The 14343-nt window shown below is 47.1% G+C and overlaps 1 protein-coding gene across 11 annotated transcripts in view; it reads right to left on the reverse strand.

The window, feature by feature from the left end:
- The window catches only part of USP12 (ubiquitin specific peptidase 12), an 84545-nt gene extending 74108 nt beyond the window's left edge, over positions 1-10437 (reverse strand). For 3 of the 11 annotated variants that reach the window (XM_037891513.2, XM_043531124.1, XM_027820346.3), the window contains exon 1: positions 2303-2535. In XM_037891513.2, coding sequence (XP_037747441.1) covers positions 2303-2350 — 48 coding nt within the window. In that variant the 5' untranslated portion in view covers positions 2351-2535. Of the gene's footprint in view, positions 1-2302; positions 2742-10184 lie in introns of those variants that run through there. The other 8 variants (XR_006286311.1, XM_043531110.1, XM_043531119.1 and 5 more) reach the window with 8 other exon arrangements.
- Between the last annotated feature and the right edge of the window lie 3906 nt (positions 10438-14343).

The raw sequence follows: 14343 nt of genomic DNA on the forward strand, positions 1-14343 counted from the left end.
TAATTCATTTTGTGCCCTTACGTTTTTGGATTTTGTCCCTACATGCTTGTGCTAATGTTCTGTACTCCTGAGCCATTTGTCCACATTTCCACTTTTTGTGGGATTTCTTTTTGATTTTCAGGTCATTAAAGAGCTCCTGAGAGAGCCTTCCTATTCTTCCTATCTTACCTCCGCATCAGAATAGTTTGAAATTATGCCTTCACTACTGTCCCATTGAGAAACAGCCAGCTCTCCTTAACTCCTTTATCCCTTATTCTCTCTGTACCAACCCAATTTTCATCAAGCCACCATGAGAGAGTCAAGTTGTAAACGTAAATTTTGAATACTTTTAATTTTTTTTTAACAAAACAAATATTTAAAACACCACTTAAACTAAGAACTTTTATCTCAGCATGATAACTATACTGTTGGGACCAGCTTCAGCATAATGTGTGCATTAATTTACACTATGATTGTAAATAAGATCCTAGATTACCTATTAAATTTAAACACTGCAGCTTTAAAACAGGTATCTTCATCTAGCTGTCTATCCCAAGATCCTAGTAAAGCACAGACATTTTGAAATTCATTTTAAATTTTATAATGGCTTTATCCCAGAGCACATCATGATTTAATACACCATAAGACTGACCATAATAAGTACCTGATGTAAAAATGTCTTAGTTATATATAGACATATTTTAGTTCATCACAAGAGATTTAACTGAAACAAAATGGCTTAGGTGACAACACAGAATGTAGAGTCCTCTCCTAAGTCACTTGTTCAAATCCAACCCATACCTGATGATTATTCAGTAGCTTACCTGAAAGCACTTTGGGTGCTCTCTCATACCACAAACATGTCACTACAGTAGACTAGTAACGTTACTGGCAATTTTAGCTGGCATGCTATAGAAAGTTATTCATTTAGAAGTGTTTGGGCCTCCTTTGAAACTTTTGCTTGATATATTCAGACAATACAGAAATTCCTAAAAACTGCAGAACAGTCTGCAGAACAGGAAGTGGAGGAAGCCCCACTGCTTGAGAAGTTTATAACTAGGCAGAGAAAAAAGCCTAGAGAAAGTACCGTAGGGAATGATCCAATAGGTCTCTCCCCACTTCTGCAGTCTCTAAATTCACATTTTTGTGCTATCAAAAGGTGTGTAGATACCTCCTTCATTCATAGTACAGTTTTACAGAGAAGTGGAATGCAAGATTCCCTACAATGGTCTGCCAACGTGCCTCATCTGTGAGGAGAGGCTATTTCTACAGGTTAGAGGATAGCTTGGTCTCAAAGTTCAGCACTCTCAAAGAGCACTAAATTCCCAATTTTTTTAAATTAGAGACAGAAAAGTTCTATTACACCAATTAGTGTGGTCATAACTCTTTCTTCACAAATAATTAAGGATGAAGTTCAATTAAAAATAAACACTGACAGGTGTGTTCCAATCAGGACTTGGACCGATGCAAACCTTTCAGACTACATACCAGTATGTGTACCATACTGCACAAGACTAACTACACTGGCTGCTAATGCAGCTTTTAAGGTTAACCAAGAGTGCACCAGATTGCCACTGTGACATGACAGCCATGCCCACATAATATTAGTGAGGCATTATGTACTAACTACTACTGACAAAAAATGATGTGGAGTTGGGAGGGAGGGGGGAAATCAAGATTTCTAGAAATCCTATACTCAGTAAAAACCAGCTTGAGCAAATATTTTAAAGCATCTGCAAGATTTCCAATACAATTTTGATAAAGACTTTATTGGTTAACTAATGATTCCTAGTTTCCTGTGTAGTTATTTAAACCAAGTTTCACCTTATGTCCATATTACGCTTCCCCACCCCCCACTGCCATTAGCGCTTGCCTCAGTACTGCATTCTCTAAAGCCGATTAACTACACCCAGTTTTTGATTCCCACCCTCGCTCCCTCCCACGGCGAGCGGCACGCTCTTCTACGGGAGCCGCACAAAACCCAGGCAGAGAGGAAGCACCGAGGAGCTTGGTTTTCTAACCCAACGTAACCCGTGTCACCTGTTTGCAAGGGAAGGAAGCGCCCCCCTCACGCCCTTTCCCAGCACCCGCCCCCCCGCGCGATGCTGCAGGCCGCGCAAGCGCCGCCTTCCGTCCCGATTCCAAACCCACCCCCGACTCAGTGCCTCGCTCACACCCCAACCCCCCCGCAGCATGCCCAGCCGCCCCCGGACCCGCCCCCTCGAGCCCGCCCCGCCAGGAGGCTTCCCCTCACACCCGGCCCCCTTAGATCACCTCCCTCCCGCACAGGCCCCGCGGGTGGCCGGCCGGCCCCCCCCCTCACCATGGTACAGATAGAGGCGATTTTGGAGACCGTCATTAGGATTTCCATCCGCCCAGCGCCATCTTCCGCCCACTCACAGCGCCGAGCCGGGGAGGGGGCAGCCCCCACCAGCCGCTGCAGCGGGACACGTACCCCGCGCGCCAGACCCGCCGCCCCAACCGCCGGGCGCGCGGCTCCGAGAGGCAGAGTCTAGAGCGCGAAACCCTCCTCCTCCCCGCCCCGCGCGCGGGCACAGACCGCGAGCCCACCCCGCCTTACGCCGGCTCCCTCTGGGCCCTAGCGCCGCCCCACGGCTGCCCTCTGCTTCCTCTCGGGCCTTTGCACCGCCCATTCTAAGCGGCTCCCAGCACCGGGCTGTAGCGCCGCCCCACATTGGCTCTCTCCGGGCGCTAGCTCTACTGTGCCATTCAGCCCCCTCCCCACCAGCCCGGCTGCCCCCGCCACCTGGAGCCCTGCCGGCCTGGGGCCCCTCCACCACCCGCGCCTGGAGGGGACGGGCCTCACCTGCAGGGTGGCAGCGCAGCACATGGCGGCAGTAACCTGCCGCACCTGGCCGAAGTCAGGACTCCCCCCCCCCCCTCTCCCCAGCGGCCACAAAGCATGTGCCTGGCTGACAAAGCAGGGGCCCGTGGAGCCTGACCAGTGGTGGGCTCTTGCTGTTTGCTGCCTCTTCCCGTTGCTGGGGGGGTCAGAAACTTAATTCTCCATGCAGGGGAGAGTGGTGGGCAAACGCCAGAGTCCAGGAGCCCGGGCGTTGAGAACAACACCCCAGCGTGCGTGCAGTCAGCCCTGCCCTGCCACTATTAAACACTCGCAAAGCTCCAGAACTGGTAAAACATTGTGGTACCATTCACAAACAGGAGCCTGATTTGCCTAGGGTGACCAGATGCTAAATACAAAATATTGGGACTGCCGCAAGGGGAGCACCTTTTCACCCGACACTCACCCAGCACGTTCGGCAGTGGGAAATAAATCTTGCCACGGAAGAAGGAAGTACCCGCTGCCGAAATCCGTCAGCAACTGAAGGGCCCGCCGTCAAAGTGCCGCCAAATACCCAGACGTGCCGGGTCAGTGTAACAATGAAAAAGGCGCGCCCCCTGCCGCATAAGGGAGGGGAAAAGAAAAAAAACGCACCCGAAACAAAATATCGGGACAAATGGCGTCCCGACCGTACTTTGGTCGGGACACGGGACAAACTGCTCAATATCGGGATGTCTGGTCACCCTAGATTTGCCACTGTTTTACTTCAGCTTTAAACAGCTGTAACACCATTGACATGGATGGGGTTACACCAGCATAGTGTAACTAGGGTGACCAGATACCCTGATTTTATAGGGACAGTCCCGATTTTTGGGTCTTTTTCTTATATAGGCTCCTATTACCTGCCCACCCCATCCCGATTTTTCATACTTACTCTCTGGTCACCCTAAGTGTAACACACACACCTCCTGGGTGTGATGTTCTGTCCCATCTAGTGGCACTGAGACCACTTAGAGAGAGAGAGAAAATGAGTCTGCTCTACAGCCTTAGCTAACAGCCAGTTAGCTTTTACCACATGAGTAGAGGCTCATGCACTAAGCTCCCGAGGGCCCCGGTTTGATCCTGCCCGCCGACCGGTGTTACAAGTGGGTGCTTGTATGGGATTTCAACTAGGAAGACTGAAGCTTGGGACACACTTCCTCAGCTAGGGGAAGTATGTAACCCATACACCTCCTTGGTGTGGTGTTCTGTTCCTTCTGGTGGCACCAAGACCACTTAGAGAGAGTTAAATGAGTCATGCTGAGGGAACTGATTGATTGTTGGGATGATGAAAAGACAAGGGGAGAAGGGATTTTTAATGAGATTTTTTTTATTATGTTTTTTAAGGTGCGGAGGCATACCCCTGACTCAATGGCAGAGCCTGTTTCAGGAAGAGACAGGCTAAACCTGCAGCTGCTGAAGGGATAGGGATTATCAGAGTGGTCAGTTTATACATATATATTTTTCAAACAACAGATCTAGAACTAGAACTAACAAGACCTGTGTCCATTCATCTTAATCACTTTATATGAGACTCCCTTTCCTCCATCCTTTGTCCTTTTAGATTACAATGTCTTTGAGGCAGTGACTGTCTCTTCCTACACATATGAAAAGTGCTCAGCACATTTTAATAAATAATAATAAATACATAAATAGTGTTTAGAAACAAGTGGCCAAAACTCATAAGGGCTTTTTTTTTCCACTGTGAAAACCATAGATTTTTGAGACTTTACTATATAAACAATTGTGATTCTTCACTTCTGAAGGTCATTAGAAAAATCCTACTTAACACTAATATTAGACCCAAAAAAATGCAGCTCAATAGTTCTTTCAACTAAAAATTGGAGGGCAGAGGTGTATGTTCAAAATGAGCATTATAATAGAACTATTTGTTGCAACCTTAATTTTGGAGTTGCAATCACTCCATAATATTAACTACTTGATGGATCATTTGATGATTACCTGTTCTGTTCATTCCGTCTGAAGCACCTGGCATTAGCCACTGTCAGAAGACAGAATACTGGGCTAGATGGATCTTTGGTCTGATCCAGTATGGCTGTTCTTATGTTCTCCTCCCTGCTCTATAGATCATACAGGTCCTCGCCCATTCTCACAATTTTCCCTCACCTCTTTCTGTCAAGAGCATATTTTTCGCACTGATGGTAATTCACATTAAGACCTCTTAGGCCTTGCTCAGTATTATCCCTCCATCTTCTCCTGGGTCAACCACAAGGTCAAGCATCAATAGGATGTCTGTCCAAAATACACTTAGCTCGTCCGTCTTTCATCATTCTAATAACATGCCCTGCCCACTGAAGACAAGTTTTGACTGCTAGGCAAGGTCAACACTATACCTTCCAACTGTGGTTGACCTCATCTAGCCACATTACAGTAAAATATAGAGAGCCTTGTCTCCACTAGGATTTTACAGCAAGATAATTAATGTGCATTAGTATCTCACTGTAAAAACACACCTCTTTTGGCAGTGAAGACATAGGCACAGGTCGAGGTGCATTTTTGTTGTATGCTCACTGTGCTATTAGTCAGGTGTGTGTCCTTGGGTGGAGGAACAGATGGTATATACTGTTGGTTTCCTTAAATTTTAATTTCTTTGCTTTTTAGGTTCTGTGTTAAGTATATTATAGGTAAATCTACTTTAACTGATACCAAGAATAGTGTTTTTATGTTATTTTATATATAGTACAGTGGGATTAATCTAAAGGCAGCAACTCTGTACCTAGCTCTTAATTTATCAGGAGTCATTGTTAGGGGGGAGGGATAGCTCAGTGGTTTGAGCATTGGCCTGCTAAACCCAGGGTTGTGAGTTCAATCCTTGAGGGGGCCATTTGGGATCTGGGGCAAAAATTGGGGATTGGTCCTGCTTTGAGCAGGGGGTTGGACTAGATGACCTCCTGAGGTCCCTTCCAACCCTGGTATTCTATGATTCTATGAAGTACAATTTTAAGTCAGTTTTATCTCCATAATCCCAACATCTGAAGGAGAAGAAAATTAAAATAGTTTATAAATATTTACAGTAGTTATAGGAGCAGGGGGGAAATAACCAGATCCTTTGCCAAATAAAGAAAAACTAGATGAGATTTTAGCAGAGATTTTTTTAGTGTAGTCTCTGTGTTTATAGAGGATAAAGATATAGAAGGATATAGAAGAGCCTTCCTTCTTTCCTATATTTTGGAATCTATAAGAGTCCTATTGTTAAAAACTTGTTACTCCGTCTCTTGTTTAAGAGTTCTCAGGTGGCATTTAAGAAATGTCATCTCACTATCCTCAATAACCCTCTTTGAATCCTGTAATTGCTCTACTTTATCTTATCCCATTGTGAACCAGGGTATACATAGTTAGGTTATTTGTAAAAAGAAAAAGGAGTACTTGTGGCACCTTAGAGAGTAACAAATATATTAGCACATAAGCTTTCATGAGCTACAGCTGAAGTGAGCTGTAGCTCACGAAAGCTTATGCGCTAATAAATTTGTTGGTCTCTTAGGTGCCACAAGTACTCCTTTTCTTTTTACTGATACAGAATAACACGGCTGCTACTCTGAAACCTTAGGTTATTTGATGATTGAAAGAAATGATATCAGTTAATGGATTTTTACAGACTCTTATACTACCTGAAGCATTTATTTAAGGTAATTCTCAAACGATAAACAGTTAATAAGGAACTTCCCTTTTTTTCTGTCCTCATGTGATTGATCGGCGATCCCTCGATTCGAGGATGATCTCTACCACGGATTTACATATGGGTCCTGAGATGACTCAGGAGTCCCATCCTGGAACCCCAAATCCGCGCACAGTAGATACGGACATTTTGTGGTAGGCCAGCGACCTGCTGGGAGAAAGTTATTTCTTTTTCCTTCCTCCTCTCTCTTTTCAGCTTCAAGGGCAAGGCACTTCTTTTTGAAGCGGGCTACTGCCCGATGGAGGATATGGCACCACTGGGGTCGGTTGGTGGCTTGCTCTTCCCAGTTTGTGATGTCCACATCAGTTTTCTTAAGATACACTTTCATTGCGTCTTTGTAGCATTTCCTCTTTCCACCATGGGATCTCTGACCGGGGTGAGCTGAAAGTAGAGGACCTGTTTTGGGACGCAAGAGTCTGGCATCTGCACACAATGTCTGGCCCAGCAAGGCTGGTGCATGAGGATCATTGCTTCAATGCCGGTGATATTGGCTACAGCGAGGATGCTGGTGTTAGTGATGTGATTTTACCACTTGATGCAAAGGAGCTTCCGGCAGCATTGTTGGTGATACCTCTCCAAACTTTTGAGGTGCTGTCAATAGGTCACCCAGGTTTCACATCCATAGAGGTGTTTAGGAAAAACAACTGTCTTTTAGACCTGTATCTTGGTGTCCTGCCATAGGTCACGATCTGTGAAAATGCATCAGAGCAATTTCCCAAAGGAAGCACTTGCACACTGGATCTTGTGCTGGATCTCACTGTTGATTTTTGCATTTTGAGAAAGTTGGCTACCGAGGTAGCTAAAGTGCTCAACTGCCTCCAAAGTCGGACCCTCGATGGTGATTTGTGGTGGGTCATGTGCAAGGCCTGAAGCAGGTTGTCCTCATGTAAGCAGGGTCTGAATGAACTCTCCTATGACAGCTAGTTGAGGGGGGGGGGAAGAGACTTCAGGAGCAAATTGTATTTACATGAACACACCTACTCTGCCAAGATATCCAGCAGATAGAGCTGTGTTGCTCAAAGTGATCAACTTTGGCTGGTGTTCGGTTACAAATCACTTTAGTACTGAATGTAGGGTAGTGAAATGTTATCATCAATGTTGTCTTTACTGTACGAATAAAGGGGAGTAGAACTGTGCTTAACCTATCCCAAATGAGGGGGTCACCCTCAGCTGAAAGGACCTTGTTAAGCCAGGGGCTTGAATGCCCTGTGAAAGTAAGAGAGGTGGGGATAGGTGTCCCAGTTAGGAGGTGTGGACCGTCCCTAAAGGTGGTCTGCTTTAACCTGTTCCTCCCCACTTTTCAAAGATAGAGCTAAATAGGCTTCATTAGGAGTCTTATGTTATTTCAAGTACTCAGTAACAGCTGAAATCACTTGTAGTGGGGCAGTGTTTCTGGCCAGCCTGCTGAGAGCTTAAAAATCACTAAGAGGCTGATCTGCAGAGGTTACAGCAGAGAGGCAGGTGGCAGCCAAAGGTAACTGACGGATAGCTGGCTGGCGAAAGTGGCAAGCAGTCAGCTGGCGGGGCAGCCGGGTGGCGAGGAACAGCGGTTGGCGGAGTGGCCAGCAGAGAGGAACCACGGCTGGCGGGGTGGCCAACCAGAGAAACTGCTCAGATGGCAGAGCAAGCAAGGTGCCTTCTTCACCGGATGGGAGGTGAACTCACACAGATGCACCTCTGAACCCTGGGTCCTCACTGACCAAGGACAGCCACTGTGAGTTGGGTGTGATGAGGGAGCAGAGGGGGGAACAGTAAAGGAATTTTTGGTTGTAGAACTCAAGAACATGAGGCAGAAGGCACTGCCCCACACACTCTGGAGTGGGTGACCTGCTCACAGTTTTATGATTATGACTCCTGCTTGTGGCATTTTCCCTAATTAATATCGGGTGACTTCTCTCCTTTCATTAAAAGTTTCTTTTCTACACTCAGACTGCTTGCAAGTGGGGAAGTATTGCCTCTCAGAGGTGCCCAGGGACAGTGTGTAATTTTCCCAGGTTATGGTGTGGGGGCTTGGGCCGGTTTTGTGTTGTATTGTTGAAAAGGAACTCCTACATATTGAATCGGGCCCTGGTTGCTGCTGACTCCACCTGGCACAAAGGTTACACTCACATATATTTTCCTAATTATTTTAACTATACATTCTCAGGCACTAATTTGTTTGAGATCTGACAACTGTTGCATCAAACATGATGCTTTTCTGCAATACCATAATGAAGAGATAATGAGTCAAATTATACTTTCAGTTACAACCACATAACCCCATTGACGCTTATTAAGTGAACAGGACCATTTCAGAGAGTACAGAAGCAGATGCAGTGCTTACAAATAAAGTGATAGCGTGTGTTTGGTCTGTCTGTTTGTTTGTTTCCATGTGGCTGGGGGTTTGAGCCACTATACAAGCCAGGCAAAGAGATCTTCTTGTTCATGTTTCCATGTGGTGGGCGTAGGCGCCAACTCTGTGGGTGGTCCAGGGCTCAAACACCCATAGAAAAAAAATAGGCGGTGCTTAAAACCCACAGCCATAGTGGTTCCAGGGCTGGCCACTAATCAGCTGTTCTGTGGGCCACAGGCTGGACACTGATCAGAAAATGGCTGGCAGGAGGTGCTGGGGGCGGGCAGAGGGGTCTTTGGGGAGGGGATGCAGAGGAGCAAGCTGTGGGGCCTTGTGGGAAAGGGTGGAGCATTGGGCTGGTTGGGGGGGCCCTGAGGGGAGGGGCCAGAGCGGAGGCAGGAAGAGGCAGAGTGAGGGCAGGGCTCCAGGGAAAGAGACGGAGTGGGAGCTGGGCCTTGGGGTGGAGCATCCACCGGGAAAAACAAAAGGCAGTGCCTGTGGCTGGGGGTTTGAGCCACTAAATAGGCCAGGCAATGTCTGCTTGTTCAGGTCTCTGTGAGGAAGGCGTGGCTTTAACCCAGTGTTTCAAGTCTGAGTGATTAATCCATCTTTGTTAGCGAAGGGGTGGATCTGAACACTGAGATTTAGGGTACGTCTACAGTACGAAATTATTTTGAAATTATTCTATTTGAACTTTCAGAAGCTATTTTATACATTCGGTCTTCTGTGTCCCCACTAAAGCGCGTGAATTCGGTGGATTGCATCCACAGTACCAAAGCTAGCATCGAAAGTTGGAGCGGTGCACTGTTGGTAGCTATCCCACAGTTCCCGCAGTCCCCGCCGCCCACTGGAATTCTGGGTTAAGCTCCCAGTGCATGCTGGGGCAAAAACATTCTTGCGGGTGTTTCTGGGTGTGTGTCATCAGAAAGCTACGGAAGACAATCGTTTCGCACCTTTTTGGCGTGCAGACACCACACTGCTTTCAGCAGACGGTGCACCGCTCCTCTCCTGCTACTATGAATCCACCTCTCATTTCCTCTCATCTTCCTATGTAATCTCTACTGTCTACTCTTTCTCTTCCTCATCAAACGCTTCTGCTGCCAACTCTGCTCGGCCATCGTGAACCGAGCAGCACAGCTTCCATCGCCAACTCTGCTCTCCTGCTATTGCCACGCTTCCGAGCTTCTCCATGTTGTCTGTCCTGGGCTCCCACCTCTGTGAAAGCCACAGAAAACAACCATTTTTCGGCCGTTGTTCGGTTATCATGAACCGAACAGCACAGCTTCCACTGCCACTCTGCTATCCTACGTTTTGAGCCCTTTTTCCAGGATTACCCGTGCAGGCGCCATAGCCATGGAGCCCGATCAGATCTCCGCTGCAGTTTTGACCATTGTAAATACCTCGCGCATTATCCAGCAGGATGTGCAGTACCTGTAAAACCGGGCGAGGAAGTGACGACAGCATGATTACTATATGGATGAGGACATGGACACAGACGGCATGGCATGTGGCAACTGGGAGATCATGGTGCTGTTGGGCCAGGTTCATGCCGTGGAATGCCGATTCTGGGCCCAGGAAACAAGCACAGACTGGTGGGACCGCATAGTGTTGTGGGTATGGGATGATTCCCGGTGGCTGAGAAACTTTCGTATGCGTAGGGCCACTTTCATGGAACTTTGTGACTTGCTGTCCCCTGCCCTGAAGCGCAAAGACACCAACATGAGAGCAGCCCTCACAGTTGAGAAGCGAGTGGCCATAGCCCTGTGGAAGCTTGTAACACCCAACAGCTACCGGTCAATTGGGAATCAGTTTGGAGTGGGCAAATCTACGGTGGGGGCTGCTGTGCTGCAAGTAGCCAACGCAATCATTGACCAGCTGCTATCAAGGGTAGTGACTTTGGGAAACGTGCAGACCATTGTGGATAGCTTTAATGCGCTGGGGTTTTCTAACTGCGGCGGGGCAATAGATGGAACGAGTATCCCTATCTTGGCCCCAGAACACCGGGGCAGCCAGTACATAAACCGCAAGGGGTACTTTTCCATGGTGCTGCAAGCGCTGGTGGATCACAAAGGACGTTTCACCGACATCAACGTGGGATGGCTGGGAAAGGTGCATGACGCTCGCATCTTCAGGAACTCTGGTCTGTTTGAACAGCTGCAGGAAGGAACTTACTTCCCAGACCAGAAAATTACTGTTGGGGATGTTGAAATGCCTATAGTTATCCTTGGGGACCCAGCCTACCCCTTAATGCCATGGCTCATGAAGCCATACACAGGCAGCCTGGACAGTAGTAAGGAGCAGTTCAACTATAGGCTGAGCAAGTGCAGAATGGTGGTAGAATGTGCGTTTGGACATTTCAAAGTGCGCTGGCGCAGTTTACTGACTCAGTCAGATCTCAGCACAACCAACATTCCAATTGTAATAAAATAATAAATAATAATAAAATAATAAAATGTAATTGCTGCTTGTTGTGTGCAGCACAATATCTGTGAGAGTAAGGGGGAGACATTTATGGCGGGGTGGGAGGTTGAGGCAACTCGCCTGGCGGACAGTTTCACACAGCCAGACAATAGGGTGATTAGAAGAGCGCAGCAGGGTGCACTGCACATCTGAGAAGCTTTGAAAGCCAGTTTCATGACTGGCCAGGGTACAGTGTGAGAGTTGTATTTGTTTCTCTTAAAGTTACTCGCCCCCTATATATTTCTTTTCATACATACATACATAATATATAAAGTCACAATTATTTAAAAACCGTTCTTTTATTATTTGTTGCACAAAACATTGAGAAAAATCAGAAGCTAGATGGCAGGGGGGTGGTATTGGGCTATGGGGATGGAGGAGGAGGGAAGGACAAGTCCAGGAACCAAGTGAAAATTTAGGATATGCCAGCTTTCTGCTGCTTGTGCAGTCCTCAGGGGTTGACTGTGTGGGTCCCCGTAGCCTTCCCTCCCCCCCGCCCGCCCCGTTCTTGGGCGTCTGGGTGAGGAGGCTATGGAATTTGGGGAGGAGGGAGGGTGGTTATTCATGGGCTGCAGCAGCAGGCTGTGGTCTTGCTGCCTTTCCCGCATTAGATCCACCATACAGCGGAGCTCCCCCATGAGCCTGACTATAGCATCCTGCCTGCTCTCATCGTGCACATCCCTCCTCTCTTTGTATTCATGTAACGCTTTACGCAACTCCACAATTGTTTGCCTCCACGCATTCAACTGGGCCCTATCAGTGCGGGAGGACTGCATGAGCTCGGCAAACATGTTGTCCCGAGTTCGTTTTTTCTGTCTAATCTGGACCAGCCTCTGGGACAGAGTAGATAGGGGCAGCGTTGAAACATTTGCACCTGCTGCAGGAGGAGAAAAAGGGAGGGTAGTATTTTGAAAGATACATTTTAGAGAACAAAGGGGATACTGTTTCTCAGTGAAACAGGCAATTCATAGTACACAGCACGTTCTTTCTGCACAAGGTCTCATTTTGCCTTTTATACTGACATGCCTGCCACATGTGGCCAGGCAACAGAATTCAGCTTGCAGGCAGCCTGCGGGCTCTCTGGGATGATCGCTTCACCCACCCCCACCACGGGGCTCCGATGAGGCCCTGAGCAGGGATGAGCCCTTTAAACTAAACGCGAACAGCCCAGCACGGCTGGGTTTCCTCCCCACCACGTGGCTCCAATCAAGCTCTCACTCACCAGAAGTGCCTTCTCCAGGGTCATGGTCTGGAAGCATGGTTTGGGAGTAGGGGGAGACTATTGGCTCCAGCATTAAGAATAGTTCCTGGCTAGGCGGGGAAACAGATTCCCCACTTGCCGCCTGTGCACTGTCCTCCTTCTCCTCTTCGTCCTCCAAAAACTCATCCTCCTCGCTCCCTGCTACTCCCCCCTTGCAGGTGTCCACGGACAGTGGTGGGGTAGTGGTGTTGTCACCCCCCATAATTGCATGCAGCTCCCGGTAGAAGCGGCATGTATGGGGCTGTGACCCAGAGCTCCTGTTCACCTCCCTGACTTTTTGGTACGCTTGCCTGAGCTCCTTGATTTTTGTATGGTACTGCACTGTACATATTTGCGTTCCTTTTTTTGGAACGTAATTCTGCCATAACAGATTCATCTCCCCAACATGCAATGAGATCCAGCACCTCCCGTTCGGACCATGCTGGAGCTCGTCTGCGAATCCGGGACTGCGTGGTCTCTTGAGATGGTGGACTCTGCATGGTCGCCTTTTATAGTGGACTGTGCTGTTGGTCACCTGGGCTGATGGTGATCAAACAGGAAATTCAAAAGTTCCCGGGGCTTTTACTGCCTACCTGGCTAGTGCATCAGAGTTCAGAGTGTTGTCCAGAGCGGTCACAAGGGAGCATTCGTCAAATTGCGTCCACAGTACCTGTAACCCGGAACTGCGATCTCGATTTTAGCACTACTCTACTTGCCAAGGTGGCATACAGAAATCGGAGTAAAGAGCCCTTTAAATCGAAAAAACTGGTTTGGTTGTGTGGACGGAACCAGTTTTATTTCGAGGTAACTCGGCTAATTCCGAAATAACCGTGCACTGTAGACCAGGCCTAAGTATATAAGTCAGTTGCCAAGTGATCTGAGCAGGCAAACTGGGGAGTTTCAGATGAAGCTTGTAGAGAGAGTGTGGTTCTTTTAATTTAGGTATGGCTCTACGCCACACAGCAGATATGAAAGGAACAACCTCTGTTACCTGCCTTGGAAGTGGTATATTTTCCTTTCTGGAGAAGGGGGGAAAAAAAGAAAATCCTGGTGCATGAAGTGCAAGCTGGTGGACATAATGGAGAAGATATATGGTTTGGAAGTGCAAATTTCAGCTCTGCATAGCATCTAAGAAAGTGAAGTCTTCTTGGATGACCAGATTCCAAAATGCATTGCCACATACACTACAAGGGGAAGGATCTGCAGTAAGAACTGGAGAGCATAGAAACCAAAGAAGCAAACTGGTGATTTGTGACTCAGAGGGGAAGAGAACCAGGACATAATGGCTGGCATGTTAATATTTGAACTTGCTGTTCAGTTGTAGAGAAGGCATAGGGGAATACGTTGATCGTTTTACTTTTAGAGCATAAGTGATGCTGTGCATCTTGTCATGTATGCAACTGGTAAAGAATAAAACTTTTGATATCCCAATATCAAAAAAAAACAGATTAGGGGAGAAAAAGGTTACTGAATATTGAACTGCAAAGAGTATTTCAGCTAACAATTTTTTGTCAAATATATCAGCAGCAGACAAAAGACTAAAGAGAAAATATGTCCAATAAAAAATGAAAATAGGAATTTGGAGTTGAGAACAACAATACAATAGATTTTTAAATCATTACTGCTTTTTATCTTTAGACAGCTAAAAGAAGATGGAGAGCTGGATGCGAAGGAGATCATATTTCTTGAGGGAGTCAATGTATGCATATAAGAATGTATATCATGATGAAAAGATAGGTTTCAGAGTAGCAGCTGTGTTAGTCTGTGTCTGCAAAAAGAACAGGAGTACTTGT

The sequence above is a fragment of the Chelonia mydas genome, chromosome 1, assembly GCF_015237465.2.
Source record: "Chelonia mydas isolate rCheMyd1 chromosome 1, rCheMyd1.pri.v2, whole genome shotgun sequence".
Lineage (NCBI taxonomy): Eukaryota > Metazoa > Chordata > Testudines > Cheloniidae > Chelonia > Chelonia mydas.